Raw genomic sequence first — 15,359 nt, forward strand, 5'->3', positions numbered from 1 at the left:
TTTCCTGTAGATATCAATTAAGTCCAGCTGTAAATCTATTGTGTCATTTAGGAGCTCTGTTGCCCAACTAATTTTCTGTCTAGAAGACAGGTCTTCTGATGTCAGTGCAGTGTTTAAGTATCCCACTATCATTGTATTCTTGTTATCTTTTCCTTTTATGTCTATTATTATTTGCTTTATATTAACATTATTTACATTTAGGTGCTCCTACATTGGCATATATGTTCAATTCAGTCACTCGGTTGTGTCCGACTCTTTGTGACCTCATGGACTGCAGCACGCCAGGCCTCCCTGTCCATCACCAACTCCCGGGCTTACTCAAACTCAAGTCCATTCAGATGGTGGTGCCATCCAACCATCTCATCCTCTGTTTCCTCCTTCTCCTCCTGTCCTTAATCTTTCCCAGCATCAGTGTCTTTTCCAAAGAGTCAATTCTTTGCATCAGGTGGCCAAAGTATTGGAGTTTCAGCCTCACCATTACTCCTTCCAATGAATATTCAGGACTGATCTCCTTTAGGATGGACTGGTCGGATCTCCTTGCAATCCAAGGGACTCTCAAGAGTCTTCTCCAACACCACAGTTCAAAAGCACCAATTCTTTGGTGCTCAGCTTTCTTTATAGTCCAACTCTCACATTCATACATGACTAATGGAAAAACCATAGCTTTGACTAGACAGACCTTTGTTGACAAATATTTTAATGAGTCTAATATCTTCTTGTATGGATCCCTTTATCAGTATCTAATGTCATTCTTTGTCCTTTGTTATTCACAGTCTATTTTGTCTGATATGAGTATTGCTATCTTTGGCTTTGTGTTGCTTTCATTCTCATGAGACATCTTTTCCCAGCCCCTCATTTATCAATATAGCATCTTTAACCCTAAAGTGAGTCTCCTGTAACAACATATTGTAGATACTCGTTTTTTTTTTTTTAATACAACCTTTGAATCAATGTCTTTTGATTGGAGCATTTAGTCCATTCACATTTAAAGCAATTACTTATAAGATGTATTTATTGTCATTTTAAACCTTATTTTCTACTTGATTTTTCAGTTCTCTTTGTTTCTTTCCTTTTGTGCTTTGATGGTTTTCTCTTGAATTAACTTGAGTTTCTTTCCTCTTGGAGTTTTGTGAATCTGTTGAATGTTTTTGATTTGTGATCACTCTGGCTTTCAAGTACGATAATCCAGAATTGTATCTGCTTGCATTAGACTGATAGTTGTATAAGTTCAGGCATATTCTAAAAAAAAATCTAGTCTTTACTTCCTTCTTCTGCATTTTGTGATTTTTATATCCTATTTTACAGTATGATGTTTGTCTTTTTGCTGTTAACTGTAGTCATAGTTGTTTTAATAAAATATTTATTGTTTTAAATCTATGTACTAGTTTCTTTAAGGGATGTTTAATCCTTTTTTTTTTTAATTGGCCTATCCTATTGTGGTTTTACCCTTTCTTACATATTCTTGCTTCTTTTCTATTTAGAGAAGATCTTCAATACTTTTTAGGAAAGACTTAGTGCTGTATTCTTGTAGTTTTTGCTTGTCTGAGAAATTCTTTGTTTCTCATTCTAAATGATAATCTTAATAGGGAGAGTATCCTAGGTTGCAAGTTTTCCCCTTTCAGAACTCTGAATATATACTGCAAAATATATATTCTGGTTTGCGAATTTTCTGTAGAGAAATCAACCTGTGGGGGTTCCCTTGAAACTGACTCTTTGTTTTTCTTTTCCTTACTTTTGAATCCTCTTTAACTTTTGTCATTTTAATTATGGTATATTTTGGTGTAGGTCTACTGGGTTCATCTTGTTCAGGACTCTCTATACTTCCTATACCTGGATATCTGCTTCCATCTTTAGGTTTGGAAAATGTTCAGCCATAATTTCTTCAAATACATTTTTGATCCTCCTTTTTTTCCCTTCTGGGATCCTTATTGTGTGTAGGCTGGCAGATCTCATATGCTGCTTTCTTTTTTTCTGTCCATTTGTCTTTCTATCTGTTGTTCTGATGGTGTTATTTCCATTATTCTATCTTCCAGATCACTTATTTGTTCTTCTGCATTATTTAGTCTAATTTCAGTTCTATTTTTCTCTCAGCAGTTGAGTTGTCTAATTTTGATTGTTTCCCTATAGTTTCCAGTTCCTTGTTACAGTGACCTGAATTTCTATTGAAAGTCTTTCTTAATTCCTTTAACATTTTTATTACTTTTTTCAACTCAAGATCTAGTATACTGAAGAGGTCTGTTTCATTGATTATTTTTAGGGGATTTTGCTTGTTCTCTTTGCTAAGAGTAGTTCCTTTGCTTCTTTATTTTACTTACACTTCTGTGACTCTACAAATTTAGAAGAAATAGTTACTACTGTGGTCTTGAGGGCTGTTTTTATGTGGGAGCATCCCTATATAGACAATGTGAGTCTAATATCTCTGTCTTAATAGCTGTCTCTGTTATGGATGCCTGTCACATCTTCACCCAGAGTGTGCTGGCTGTTATGCCCTTGATAGAGGTTATGACTGGTGTTGTGTAGAGATCCTGCACTGGATGTTGGGCAGCACCTCCTCTTCTCTCTGTGACTGTCACGGCCTTGTTGGGGATTGGGTCTTCTTCCCAGTTGTTGCAGCAGAAGCCCTGATGTTTGTTGTGAGAAGGCTCTGCTGCTCTTGAGTTTGTGCTCTGTAGCAAGGAGATGAGTGCTGAAGCAAGAGAAGCTCATATGGTCACAGCGAATGTATGCACCACCTCGCAGGCATCCAAGATTCTGTTTAGAAGCAGCCCATGCTGCATTCCTTTCTCTGTTGTGTTTGTCCCTGACCTAGTGTAAGGCAGGCCCTGAGGATCAGGGCATTGTGGCTACAGAAACTGAAGTGGTTGAGCTGCCACCTGAGACCTGAGCTGCCTCTGTAGTAGGGCTCTCCCAGGGCCTGTCCCCCCAGATTCTAGCTTCAGGCTTTGTGTGAGCTGGGTGGAACTGGAGCACTTCTGCTGGGAAAGGAACCAGTGCAAGCTTCTCCCTAGGGCCTGTCCACTGGAGACATGTGATACTGTGGATTATGTCCCTCACCTGATGTGCACGCCAACAAAGTCTGCTGCTGCAGGACCTCCTGACCCCCACATGTCCCTGATGTGACAAGTGCTGATTGTGGGCTCAGATATCATCAGCCTCTTCCCCATAGTGTGTGTACTCACAAAGCCTACCAGTGGACCTGTGCCCTGCCATGAGCAGACTAACAGTGGGCTTTCTAATGGTAAATCCACACCCTCCCATGTGTGTGCCAACAACAGGCTCTGCTCTCCAGTTGCTGCAGTAGAACCCTGAAGGTTGCATTTGAGAAGGCTCTTAAGTTTGTGCTCTGTCCCAAGGAGGTGAGTGCCAAAGCAACAGAGACCCACGTGGTCACTCTGAACCTATGCACCATTTATGCAGGCATCCACGGTTCTGCTCAGAAGCAGTTCAGGTCACATCCCTTTCTCTGTTGTGCTTGTCCCTGACCTAATGTAAGCCTGGGCTGGAGAGGCCTGCACTACACTCCTGCCCTTTGGGCTGTTTCTGCATATCTAGGCTGAGTCCTTTCCCAGGATCCATCCACATAAGCCCAAGTTTCAGCAGCTGTCCACTCAATGTACTAGCAGCTCCACCTGAAGGACATTTAAGGTTAGGAAGTGCGTTGAGGTGGCAGCCATCAGAGCCAGTCTCTCTCTGTCCTGACAGCTAACAAGCCAGCACATGCAGACCTCCTCACGGGCAGAGTCCAGGCCCCTCCAGATCCCCTATCTAGCCAAATGGACCTCCCAGCCAGTGAAGGGGGTTCACAAGCGGAGGGGTCATCTGTAAGGGTTTTTCTTCTTTCACAGCTCCCTCCCAGGGGGGCTGGTCCTGTTCCAATGCCTTTTTGTTATCCTACCAGTTGTGTGGGGATCTTTCTTGCAGCTTTGGCTATGTAAGAGGTCTTCTGCTAGTTTTCAATGACAATTTTACCACATGTAGATGTCTTTTTGATGTGTTTTGGAAGATGGTAAGCTGCATATCCTTCTAATTCACTCTCTTAACCTCCCACTTTGGAGCTTCTCTCATATCTTTAGATAAGTATGAAAATCAGCTTGTACTCCTTTAGTGTCTGGCCACTGAATAGTGCAAAGAGACATCTAAAGGGTGTTACTTGGCAGAAAGATGTCAGTTGTCGCTTGACATTGACATAGTCCAATATAATATTCTGGCTGAGGGGCCAACTTTGCTTATCAGGCGAAATGATACAGATTGCATTTTAGTCTTCAAACACAAGTTGCAAATGACTGTGTAATCAGATAACTACATGGAATGATTGAGCACATAACTCAGTTGAAGAAAAATAAACATGTGATTTAAATAAAATGAGCAAACTTTAAATCACTGCCAAATAATTTAAGAAATACACTCCACAAATTATAAAAAAATGAATAATATGCAGTTAAAGCCTCCTCTCAAATAGTTTTTATTCCCATCTTGAAAATCAAAGCTTCAAGCACAGAATTCCACCCTAATTGAATTTGGCTATTCCTAAGAAAGTCATTTGTTTGTTTCCTTAGATTTTCCATTTATGAAGAAATATTTGCATTCTAAGTGAGCATTGCAAAGATTATTTGTGTAAGATAGCATTAACATAGTGTTCAGGATGATATTTTCAAGTACAAAGATAAATATAAATGTTATCAAAGCCACATAGTCTTTGCAAGTCCTGTGCTGCCCTAATGGGAGGACCCTCATTCAGATGCTAGAAGATTTCTTTAAACTTGGCCTTCTATGATCAGCATAGGTCTCAGAAAACTGATGATTTAAATTCTTAATTTATGTCATTAGCTAATATCAACATAAAATTTGAGAGGCCTCAAGCTACACATGATCTTAGTTAAACATCTTTCTTCTTTTCCATTAAGCTTAGTGTCATTCTCAGACCAAATCTTTAACTTAAATGAGAAACCTTAATGGCCTATGAAGAAAATCTATAACAGCAAATCGTATCCAAATATGAAAGCATTACATATTTATGACTAAATGTTTAATAAATGATGAACCATTTAATTGAGAGCAATGCCATTATGTGGACATTATAAACTTTCCTCATAAATCTGTAACTGAAATATCTCTATTTTATCATTTTCAAATCTTAGAAGCAACTCACATAGGCAAAAGCAATGGGCTTGAATGGGTTTTGGAGAATGTAACAATCAGTTTAAACAGGTAGCTATTTTTACATTGGGTGTTATAGTTTATTCTTTTATAGTTTTTAGAGTAAGAAGACCTGTCTCTGCTTTCATTAACTTTAAATGTCACGTTAAGAATGTATAATCAAACCCTGAAGGGGAAAAATTATGAACCATATGGAGGGTGGGGAAAATTGCTTAGGTTAAGTACTGCTTCCAGATTTTTCCAGTGACTACCTGCATGACCTCAGGTTAAGCCCTTCACTGCTGTGGGTAGAAGCTCCATCTTTAAAATCTGGAGGTTTGCTTAGATCTACTTTGAAGTCACTTTCAGTTCCCAAAATATCTAATGGCTTAAATTCTGTATAGTCATGATATACTGTGAGCAGTCAACAGGGTAACATATTTCAGTTATGAATTTTGATTTCAAAACTACTTACAGTTAGGGTTGGTGGTCCTGGTGGTCCCATATCTCCCTAAAGGATGAAAGAAAAGCTGCAATTACCAATAGTCCCTTCTTGCCCACATATTTACAAATTTTAAGAATGGATCAAAGCAATATTTAGATAAATCTGGATGGAAAGAAAAGTAGAATTTTATCTTGATAAAAGTGTCTTCACAATGAAAAATTTATCACATGCTTTTAGCTATCATGATATAAAAATCACCTTGTGCATCCCCATGCTTTCTGCAGCAGCAAAACTTGTTTTGAAAAGCTGAAATAATCTAATTTCTATTCTTTTGTCTACTAATCCAAAATTAGAAAGAGTATCTCTTCAAATATGGTTACTTGCCAATGGAGCAGCTGGGAAATGTCACAATGACAGATTATATTTCTGACAAAGTTAGCACAGTAATAATAAGTGGGTCAGCAAAATTAATAAGTGGGTCTCCCCACTTCATGCCTTCAGCAGCCCCATTGCCTCTTTTAAAGCTTTGCTGAACTGGCCTTGCACTTGAGAACGCTTGTAAGAGGTTTTGCCTATAGTCACGAAATTTTAAATACTAATGTTGCTTTGCTGACAATTACATGAATACAAATTACCAGGTAGGTATATTGAAAAACTATTCAAAATCTAAAGAATATGGTTAATCTGAATGTTTATTATTTTTCAACTTATAAATATGTCACCTATATGCTTTATTGTATCACCGTATATATTTACTTCATGGGAACTCTTGGTCATTAAGATCAAGCATCACAGAGAGAGGTAAGACAGGGGTAGAGAATTAAGAGGTACCAACCACTTATGCACAGAGTAAATAAGCTACAAGGACATACTGTACAACACAAGGAAGATAGCCAATATTTTATAATAGCTTTAAATGGAATATAAGCTATACAATTTTTGAATCACTATGCTGAGTCAAAATGAATCACTATGCTGATTAGTATTCCTGAAACTAATAAAATACTGCAAATTAAACTATACTTCAATTGAAAAAAAAAAAAAGGCTTTTCTGGTGGCTCAGAAGGTAAAGAATCCACCTGCAATGCAGGAAACCCTGGTTCAGTCTCTGGGTTGGGAAGATCCCCTGAAGAAGGCAATGGCAACCCACTTCAGTATTCTTGCCTGGAGAATCTCATGGACAGAGGAGTCTCATGGGCTACAGTCCATGGGGTAGCCAAGAGTTGGACACAACTGAGCAACTAACATTTTCACTTTTTCAATAAAAAGTGAATACCTTTTAAAAAGGTAAGTCTTAGAATGTTAAATTTGAAAATTAGAGAACTTCTATCTCATCAAATTCCCTCATTTTGTAGATAAATATACTGAACCCCAGAGTGCTGATGGTGAATTAAATAAAGTTATCGCATAAGGAAAAAAAAAATCAAGCATCACTGCCTTAACCCCTCTTCAAATGGACATTATGGAACCAACACTGGGTAGCAGGGGGCACTGGATATTGTATTCTTATGTGGGAGTATCTCTACAACATTCTCTTTTCTCATTTAACAAAATCACCTGAAAAGTGAACACTTAGCCTTGTGTAATCATTATATTGGGAACAACTGAATAAAAATAACCAATAGTTGTTAAAAAAACATTGATGAAATTTAAATCAGTCATTGGGGACCAATTTGCAGGCAACTTTATTGAGAAGGTAAATACTAGAGACAGACAAAGATTTCTAAATATGTTGAGAATGAAGAACAAAATACAGTGCAAAATGCCCATATGTACAATTGTCATCAAACTAGGATCACCCAATGGCCTTACTCAAAACAACTCTTGCTTTTACTATCTCATAATTTTCTTTTCAAGGTCCCTGTTGATAGGCCCCTATAAAATGACATGAGAAAATGTGGTAGGAAGAAGGGCATTCAGATGAAGACTGAGATGCACAGTTATCCTTTTTCCCCACAAAGGCCACCTGCTTCACCATGGCAGCATCTCAGTGCTACTGGCGAAGGTCCCCAGTGCAGGATATCGGTGCAAATTTGTGATGGAATGAATACCTAATGGTGCCGAGCAAGGGAGAAAAAAGGGAAATCTTATAAACACAAATTACTGTTGACTAGCAATTGTGCATTTAGTCTCTTCAAACTAACTGAATGAACCAAAAGGCTTTTCTTGTTTAGTTTAGTTTAGTTTTTTTTTTAAACATAATAGCCTTTGGTTAATTTTAACAAAATTACATTTTGGCTGTTAAACAGGATCAGTGAAAAGTCACTGCATAGGTTCTCAGGGTTTTCTTGAGAAAAGACCAGGTAAATACTGTACCTTTTCTCCTTTTGGGCCAGGTGGACCACGAGGACCCAAGTCACCTTTCACACCCTGCACAAAGAACACAATCGATGTGATTTCTATACACAGTTCACAGAAAGCTTCAATTTCTAACAAGTCACTAGTCGAAATTTAAAATCATAATTTACTGTACTCCCAAATCCCATTCTTCAGTGTGTGGTATAGAAAAACTGGCAGTAAAATGATATACAACATCTGCGCTGTGATGGGTACAGACACAGTGTCAGTGCGAGGCCGCAATACTGCATATTAGTGCAATTTTGCTTCTTGCTAAAATTACATTAATTCACCATCTGGGAGAGCATCATCTAAAGATCTATATGAGCTTTTAAGTATCCACTTTGGCTTAAATTTGTCGATCTTGTAAATACCTCTGATTTAGCATTGATTTGGCTTTTTTAAAGCTTGCCCTTAAAATTCAAGGTTTAAATCAAAAACATTTTTTGTTGTCTCTATAGAGAAATCTAATTGGAGGGGGAAAGGGATGAAGAATACATTGTTTTCCTATCCCTCATAAATTTGGAGCTAAAATGCAGTCTCTCTCCTGTTTTAAAGCCTGGTTTGTTTCTCTAATTCTTATTTCTTTTTTTTACCTGGATTTATAAAAGCATGGCAACCCACTCCAGTACTCTTGCCTGGAAAGCCCCATGGATGGAGGAGCCTGGTAGGCTGCAGTCCATGGGGTCGCGAAGAGTCTGACACAACTGAGCGACTTCACTTTCACTTTTCACTTTAACGCATTGGAGAAGGAAATGGCAACCCACTCCAGTGTTCTTGCTTGGAGAATCCCAGGGACAGCAGAGCCTGGTGGGCTGCCGTCTATGGGATCGCACAGTCGGACATGACGGAAGCGACTTAGCAGCAGCAGCAGCAGCATAAAGACAGCAGTTAAAACTATATAAGACATATCTGATAAACATATTCATGAGTCTTCTGGACTGTTGGGTGTTTTAGTGGGTATATGGTTGATCTGATTCAGAATTTGACAGCTGTCAGGAACAGCACAATAGATTTCACTGGAGATCAGTGCTACAGCTGAATGTTTTCAGTGTAAACAGGAAGAAAAGATAGACATGTCCTACGTGGTAAACAGGAAAAATACTTTTCTTAACACACTGGATGAGGGAAGAACAATAACAGAAAAAATATTCTGAAGCCACACAATGCACAGTAAATCCAGGCATCTTACTGTTCCCAATTGAGGAATCCAGCTCTTACTGCTCTGACATTTTACAGTGAATAAACAATGCCAAATGCTACCACTTGTAGCTACCCAATATAGAAGCTGATGATGAATTTAAAGGAACAGAAGAAAACCAGATATTTAAAATAATCTCGTTAAAATTTGTTATCTTGTGAAAACTGCAGTCTTATACTTTAAGAAAAAAATTTAATAGATGAAAATACCTAATTGGTTAAAAAAGAAAAAATCAAAACACCTTTGTGGTTGCATAAACTCCTTCGTGGATAAAATTCATAGCTATGCTTTCTTCCTTTATTACCTCTGGGTATTTATAAAACAAAGATGAGTGAAGAATTAAATTATAATTGAAATGTGATATTCTCTTATTATTTGACATATCCATTCCTTCCCGTATCAAGCGACACATACTGTTTATACATGTCTCTGGAGTAAAACTTGGCACCAACATATTTTGAACACTTGCAGAAAGAAAATGGCCATTTCTGTGAATCAAGTTTATTCTTAGTTCACGCATCCATTTATTCCGTGGACATTTATTGGATACCCTTTGTACAGTCACCACTACAATCATCAGATCTGCACTGCCCAATATGTAGCCCAGGGCCACATGTAGCTGTTCATCCTTGAAAGGTGACTGGTCTGAATGGAGATATGCCATGAGTGTAAAATACCATTGGGTTTTCAACATTTGGTACAAAGAAATGAATGCACAGTAGCTCATTAGTAATTTTTATGTTGGTTATGTATTGAAAAGGTTTCCCTGGTGGCTCAGAGGGTAAAGCATCTGCCTGCAAGGCGGGAGACCTGGGTTCGATCCCTCGGTCGGGAAGAACCCCTGGAGAAGGAAATAGCAACCCACTCCAGTACCCTTGCCTGGAGAATCCTATGGATGGAGTAGCCTGGTAGGCTACAGCCCACAGGGTCGCAAAGAGTCAGACATGACTCAGTGATTTCACTTTCATTTTTATGTATTGAACAGATAATGTACATATGAGATTAAATAAGATATATTATTAAAATTCTTTTCACCTGCTTCTTTTTACTTTCTCAAATGTGGCTAAGAGAAAGTATAGCATATTTATATTTGTCTTTTGAGTCCTCCTCTTGACTAGGCCTCAACCCTGGCCCCTGTCCATCCATGGCCTGCCCAGCCCAGTTTTATCAAGAATCTTGTTAACTTAGTTTAGAGAGAATCCCCTAGCCTTAATGTCTGTTCTTAGCAATATTCCATTCAATGACCACCTCTCTCTATTCCTTGGCTATACATCCCCACTCATCCTTGCTGAATTCAGAGTTGAGGCCAATCTCTCTTCCTTATTGTAATACTCATATTGTGATAATCTTGACTAAAAATTCTTCTTTACCATTTTAGGGCTTCTCTGTTGGCTCAGAGAGTAAACAATCTACCTGCAATGCAGGAGACCCAGGTTTGATTCTTGGGTAGGGAAGATCTCCTGGAAAAAGAAATGGCAACCCACTCCAATATTCTGGCTTAGGGAATTCTATGGATAGAGGAGCCTGGCAGGCTACAGTCCATGGGGTTGTAAAGAGTCAGACACAACTGAGCGACTAACACTTTCACTACTTTTTCACCATTTTAGCAAGTGTCAGAATAATTTTTCCCTTAGCAAAGTCAGATTTCCTGCTGCAGTGGAATTCATGGTGTAGAGGAGGGTGACTGACAGTGACTGGGTGCACAGGCTGAATGCAAGGCAATGGGGGTAGCGGCTGGAAATGGGCTCTGTGTAGAGGGAGTGTTTGCTGTTGTATAGGATCCAGTCTTGCACCGATCCTGGGAAACGGTGTTGGGGGAGAGGTAAGGGACTAGCAAGCACAACAGCCCCCGGATGGAAGGAGTGTCATGAGCAAGCGAGGAGGTGAGGAGTGGGACGTGAACTCAAGGGCAGTCAGGGGTCATGGCACATAGAGAACTGTAGGATGTGGAGACAAGGCAGGGTTTTGATCTAGGAGCAAGGGGAAGCCATTTAGGGTTTGACGGTGTTTCCTGAAAAGGAGAATTTTGGCTACAACATGAAAATAGATTGCAGGCAGCAAGAGCAGAAGCAGAAAGGGGCTCTCACAGCTTTGCAGGCAAGAGAACAAGATGGCCAGAAGTGGGAATGGAGTTGCAGAAATGCTGGAGGTGGGCCCTGGGAAAGGAGGGACTGAGGCTGGTTTGTACTTGCAAAAAAGCAAAATGGCTGTCTGGAGAAGCCTTACAAATACCTGTGAAAAGAAGAGAGGCGAAAAGCTAAGGAGAAAAGAAAGATAAGCATCAGAATGCAGAGTTCCAAAGAATAGCAAGAAGAGATAAGAAAGCCTTCTTTAGCGATCAATGCAAAGAAATAGAGGAAAACAACAGAATGGGAAAGACTAGAGATCTCTTCAAGAAAATTAGAGATACCAAGGGAACATTAAATGCAAAGATGGGCTCGATAAAGGACAGAAATGGTATGGACCTAACAGAAGCAGAAGATATTAAGAAGAGATGGCAAGAATACACAGAAGAACTGTACAAAATGGATCTTCATGACCCAGATAATCATGATGGTGTGATCACTCATCTAGAGCCAGGCATCCTGGAATGTGAAGTCAAGTGGGCCTTAGAGAGCATCATTATGAACAAAGCTAGTGAAGGTGATGGAATTCCAGTAGAGCTATTTTAAATCCTGGAAGATGATCCTGTGAAACTGCTACACTCAATATGCCAGCAAATTTGGAAAACTCAGCAGTGGTCACAGGACTGGAAAAGGTCAGTTTTCATTCCAATCCCAAAGAAAGGCAATGCAAAAGAATGCTCAAACTACCACACAATTGCACTCATCTCACACGCTAGTAAAGTAATGCTCAAAATTCTCCATGCCAGGCTTCAGCAATACATGAACCGTGAACTCCCTGATGTTCAAGCTGGTTCTAGAAAAGGCAGAGGAACCAGAGATCAAATTGCCAACATCTGCTGGATCATAGAAAAAGCAAGAGAGTTCCAGAAAAACATCTACTTCTGCTTTATTGACTATGCCAAAGACTTTGACTGTGTGGATCATAATAAACTATGGAAAATCCTGAAAGAGATGGGAATACCAGACCACCTGTCCTGCCTCTTGAGAAATATGTATGCAGGCCAGGAAGCCACAGTTGGAACTGGACATGGAACAACAGACTGGTTCCAAATAGGAAAAGGAGTACGTCAAGGCTGTATATTGTCACCCTGCTTATTTAACTTCTATGCAGAGTACATCATGAGAAACACTGGACTGGAAGAAACACAAGCTGGAATCAAGATTGCCAGGAGAAATATCAATAACCTCAAATATGCATATGACACCACCCTTATGGCAGAAAGTGAAGAGGAACTAAAAAGCCTCTTGATGAAAGTGAAAGAGGAGAGTGAAAAAGTTGGCTTAAAGCTCAACATTCAGAAAACGAAGATCATGGCATCTGGTCCCATCACTCCATGAGAAATAGACGGGGAAACAGTGGAAACAGAGTCAGACTTTACTTTTTTGGGCTCCAAAATCACTGCAGATGGTGACTGCAGCCATGAAATTAAAAGATGCTTACTCCTTGAAAGAAAAGTTATGACCAACCTAGATAGCATATTCAAAAGCAGAGACATTACTTTGCCGACTAAGGTCCGTCTAGTCAAGGCTATGGTTTTCCCAGTAGTCGTGTATGGATGTGAGAGTTGGACTGTGAAGAAGGCTGAGTGCTGAAGAATTGATGCTTTTGAACTGTGGTGCTGGAGAAGACTCTTGAGAGTCCCTTGGACTGCAAGGAGATCCAACCAGTCCATTCTGAAGGAGATCAACCCTGGGATTTCTTTGGAAGGAATGATGCTAAAGCCGAAACTCCAGTACTTTGGCCACCTCTTGTGAATAGTTGACTCATTGGAAAAGACTTTGATGCTGGAAGGGATTGGGGGCACTAGGAGAAGGGGACGACCGAGGATGAGATGGCTGGATGGCATCACTGACTCAATGGATGTGACTCTGAGTCAACTCCGGGAGTTGGTGGTGGACAGGGAGGCCTGGCGTGCTGCGATTCATGGGGTCACAAAGAGTTGGACATGACTGAGCGACTGAACTGAACTCAGGGCTGGCTTGGAGGCTGGGCTGTTTACTAAGCTGAGAAGTGTACTAAAGAGGGGTCTTTTCTCTTCATGCTGGTAGAACATTATCCAGAGGGGTGCGGGGAAACAAACACAAAGAAAAGATAGCTGAGAAAGACAGTGAATATTCATTTCTGCAGCAAATATGGAACATCCATACACATGCAAGACAGAACCCTGTATTACCATAAATAGATGAGTAGGAAGAAATTGTTTTTAATAATGGGAAGGAATATGAAACACAATATTCAGGAAAATGATTAACTCTGGATTGGGCATGGCATTATGTCGAGTTCTGAGTACATTCTATGATTCATAATCATCATATATGTTACACATTACAAAAATACTATTTGAAGTATAAATTAATACATTAAAAATTTTCAACACTCCTACCTGACAGACTAACTGTAATCGCAACTTCTAGAAAAGGGAGTTACTTGTTGATGTGTCAAGCAAGTACTTGAACTATCTCTGGTTTAATCATCTATGGTCAGGGACAGTTCAGTTCAGTTCAGTTCAGCTGCTCAGTCGTATACGACTCTTTGTGACCCCATGAACCACAGCACGCCAGGCCTCTCTGTCTATCACCAACTCCCAGAGTCCACCCAAACCCATGTCCATTGAGTCAATGATGCCATCCAACCATCTCATCCTCTGTCATCCCCTTCTCCTCCTGCCCCCAATCCCTCCCAGCATCAGGGTCTTTCCCAATGAGTCAACTCTGCATCAGGTGGCCAAAATATTGGAGCTTCAGCTTCAACATCAGTCCTTCCAATGAATATTCAGGACTAATCTCCTTTAGGATGGACTGGTTGGATCTCCTTGCAGTCCAAGGGACTCCCAAGAGTCTTTTCCAACACCACAGTTCAGAAGCATCCATTCTTCAGTGCTCAGCTTTCTTTATAGTCCAACTCTCACATCCATACATAACCACCGGAAAAACTATAGCCTTGACTAGACGGACCTTTGTTGGCAAAGTAATGTCTCTGCTCTTTAATATGCCGTCTATGCTCAGGGACAAGGTGTGGTAATAAAGCAACCAGCCACAGGCAGATGTAAATACTGAGGGCTATGATAAATGTGCCAGCAGGCATGAAGGGGGCAGGTCCTGTAGATGCCTAACTCTCCTGGAGATGCTCATGACTTCACACATGTGGAGTTCAGAAGAATCAATAAAGGATTCATGCATTTTTTTCTCAAATAAGTCATTTCAGTTTCCCTATAAAATAGGTATAAGTAATAGTTGTCTTTATGGAAACAATTTAAATGTCTATCGACAGATGAATGAAGATGTGGTGCATGTATATAATGGAAGACTCTTCAGTCATAAAAAAGAGTGAAATAAGGCCATGTGCAGCAACATGGATGGACATAGAGATTGTCACACTGAGTCCAAACCAGAAAGACCACTACCGTATGATGTCACTTATATGTGAAACCTAAAATATGACACAAATAAACCTACCCATGAAACAGAATCACAGACACAGAGGACAGACTGGTGGTGGTAATGGAGAGGCGGCTGGAGGAGGGAAGTTAGCAGATATAAGCTTTTTATATATAGAATGGATAAAAAAAACAAGGTTTTACTATATATACAGAGAACTATATTTCTATGATAAACCATAATGGAAAAGAATATATATAAATAAGACTGTATGTATGCATATAACTGAATCACTTTGTGCAGCAGTAATTAATAGAACATTGTGAATCAACTATACTTCAATAAAAGCTAATATCTGTCTTGAAAAGTTGTTCTGACACTCATCTGTTTAAAAATACTTGGCCCATCTAAGGCACTTGATAACTGTTGCTTGTGCTTTTCAAGCTGAATTCCAAGGGATACTTAATTGTTCTGTTCAGTTTTGTAGTCAGTTTGATGGACATGTAACAACTGTCTTTTAACTCACATAGAATAAAATGCCATTGGGAAGTACTGCACTCATCAAGCCTCTACTTTTGTCATTGGCCACTGAAGTGCATCCATGGAGCTCGTGTACCATGTTGTTAAGGTCATGGCATCATAACAGGCTCTAAGAAGCAGATCAGTCATGCTTTTCTCAAGTGTAATTTTTCTCCTCATGGGACACTAGTGTTGCTATCAATGGCTATTCAGTATT

General features: G+C 39.7%; 1 protein-coding gene across 1 annotated transcript in view; it reads right to left on the reverse strand.

Annotated features, from left to right (window-relative positions):
- The window catches only part of COL19A1 (collagen type XIX alpha 1 chain), a 431,222-nt gene that overhangs the window by 233,752 nt on the left and 182,111 nt on the right, over window positions 1-15,359 (reverse strand). Inside the window, exons 13-14 of the mRNA XM_068984053.1 lie at window positions 7,898-7,951; window positions 5,612-5,647 (exon numbers count right to left, since the gene is read on the reverse strand). Of these exons, the coding sequence (XP_068840154.1) occupies window positions 5,612-5,647; window positions 7,898-7,951 (90 nt within the window). The remainder of the gene's footprint in view (window positions 1-5,611; window positions 5,648-7,897; window positions 7,952-15,359) is intronic.

Source organism: Capricornis sumatraensis, chromosome 11, assembly GCF_032405125.1.
Source record: "Capricornis sumatraensis isolate serow.1 chromosome 11, serow.2, whole genome shotgun sequence".
In the NCBI taxonomy this organism is placed as follows: Eukaryota; Metazoa; Chordata; class Mammalia; order Artiodactyla; family Bovidae; genus Capricornis; species Capricornis sumatraensis.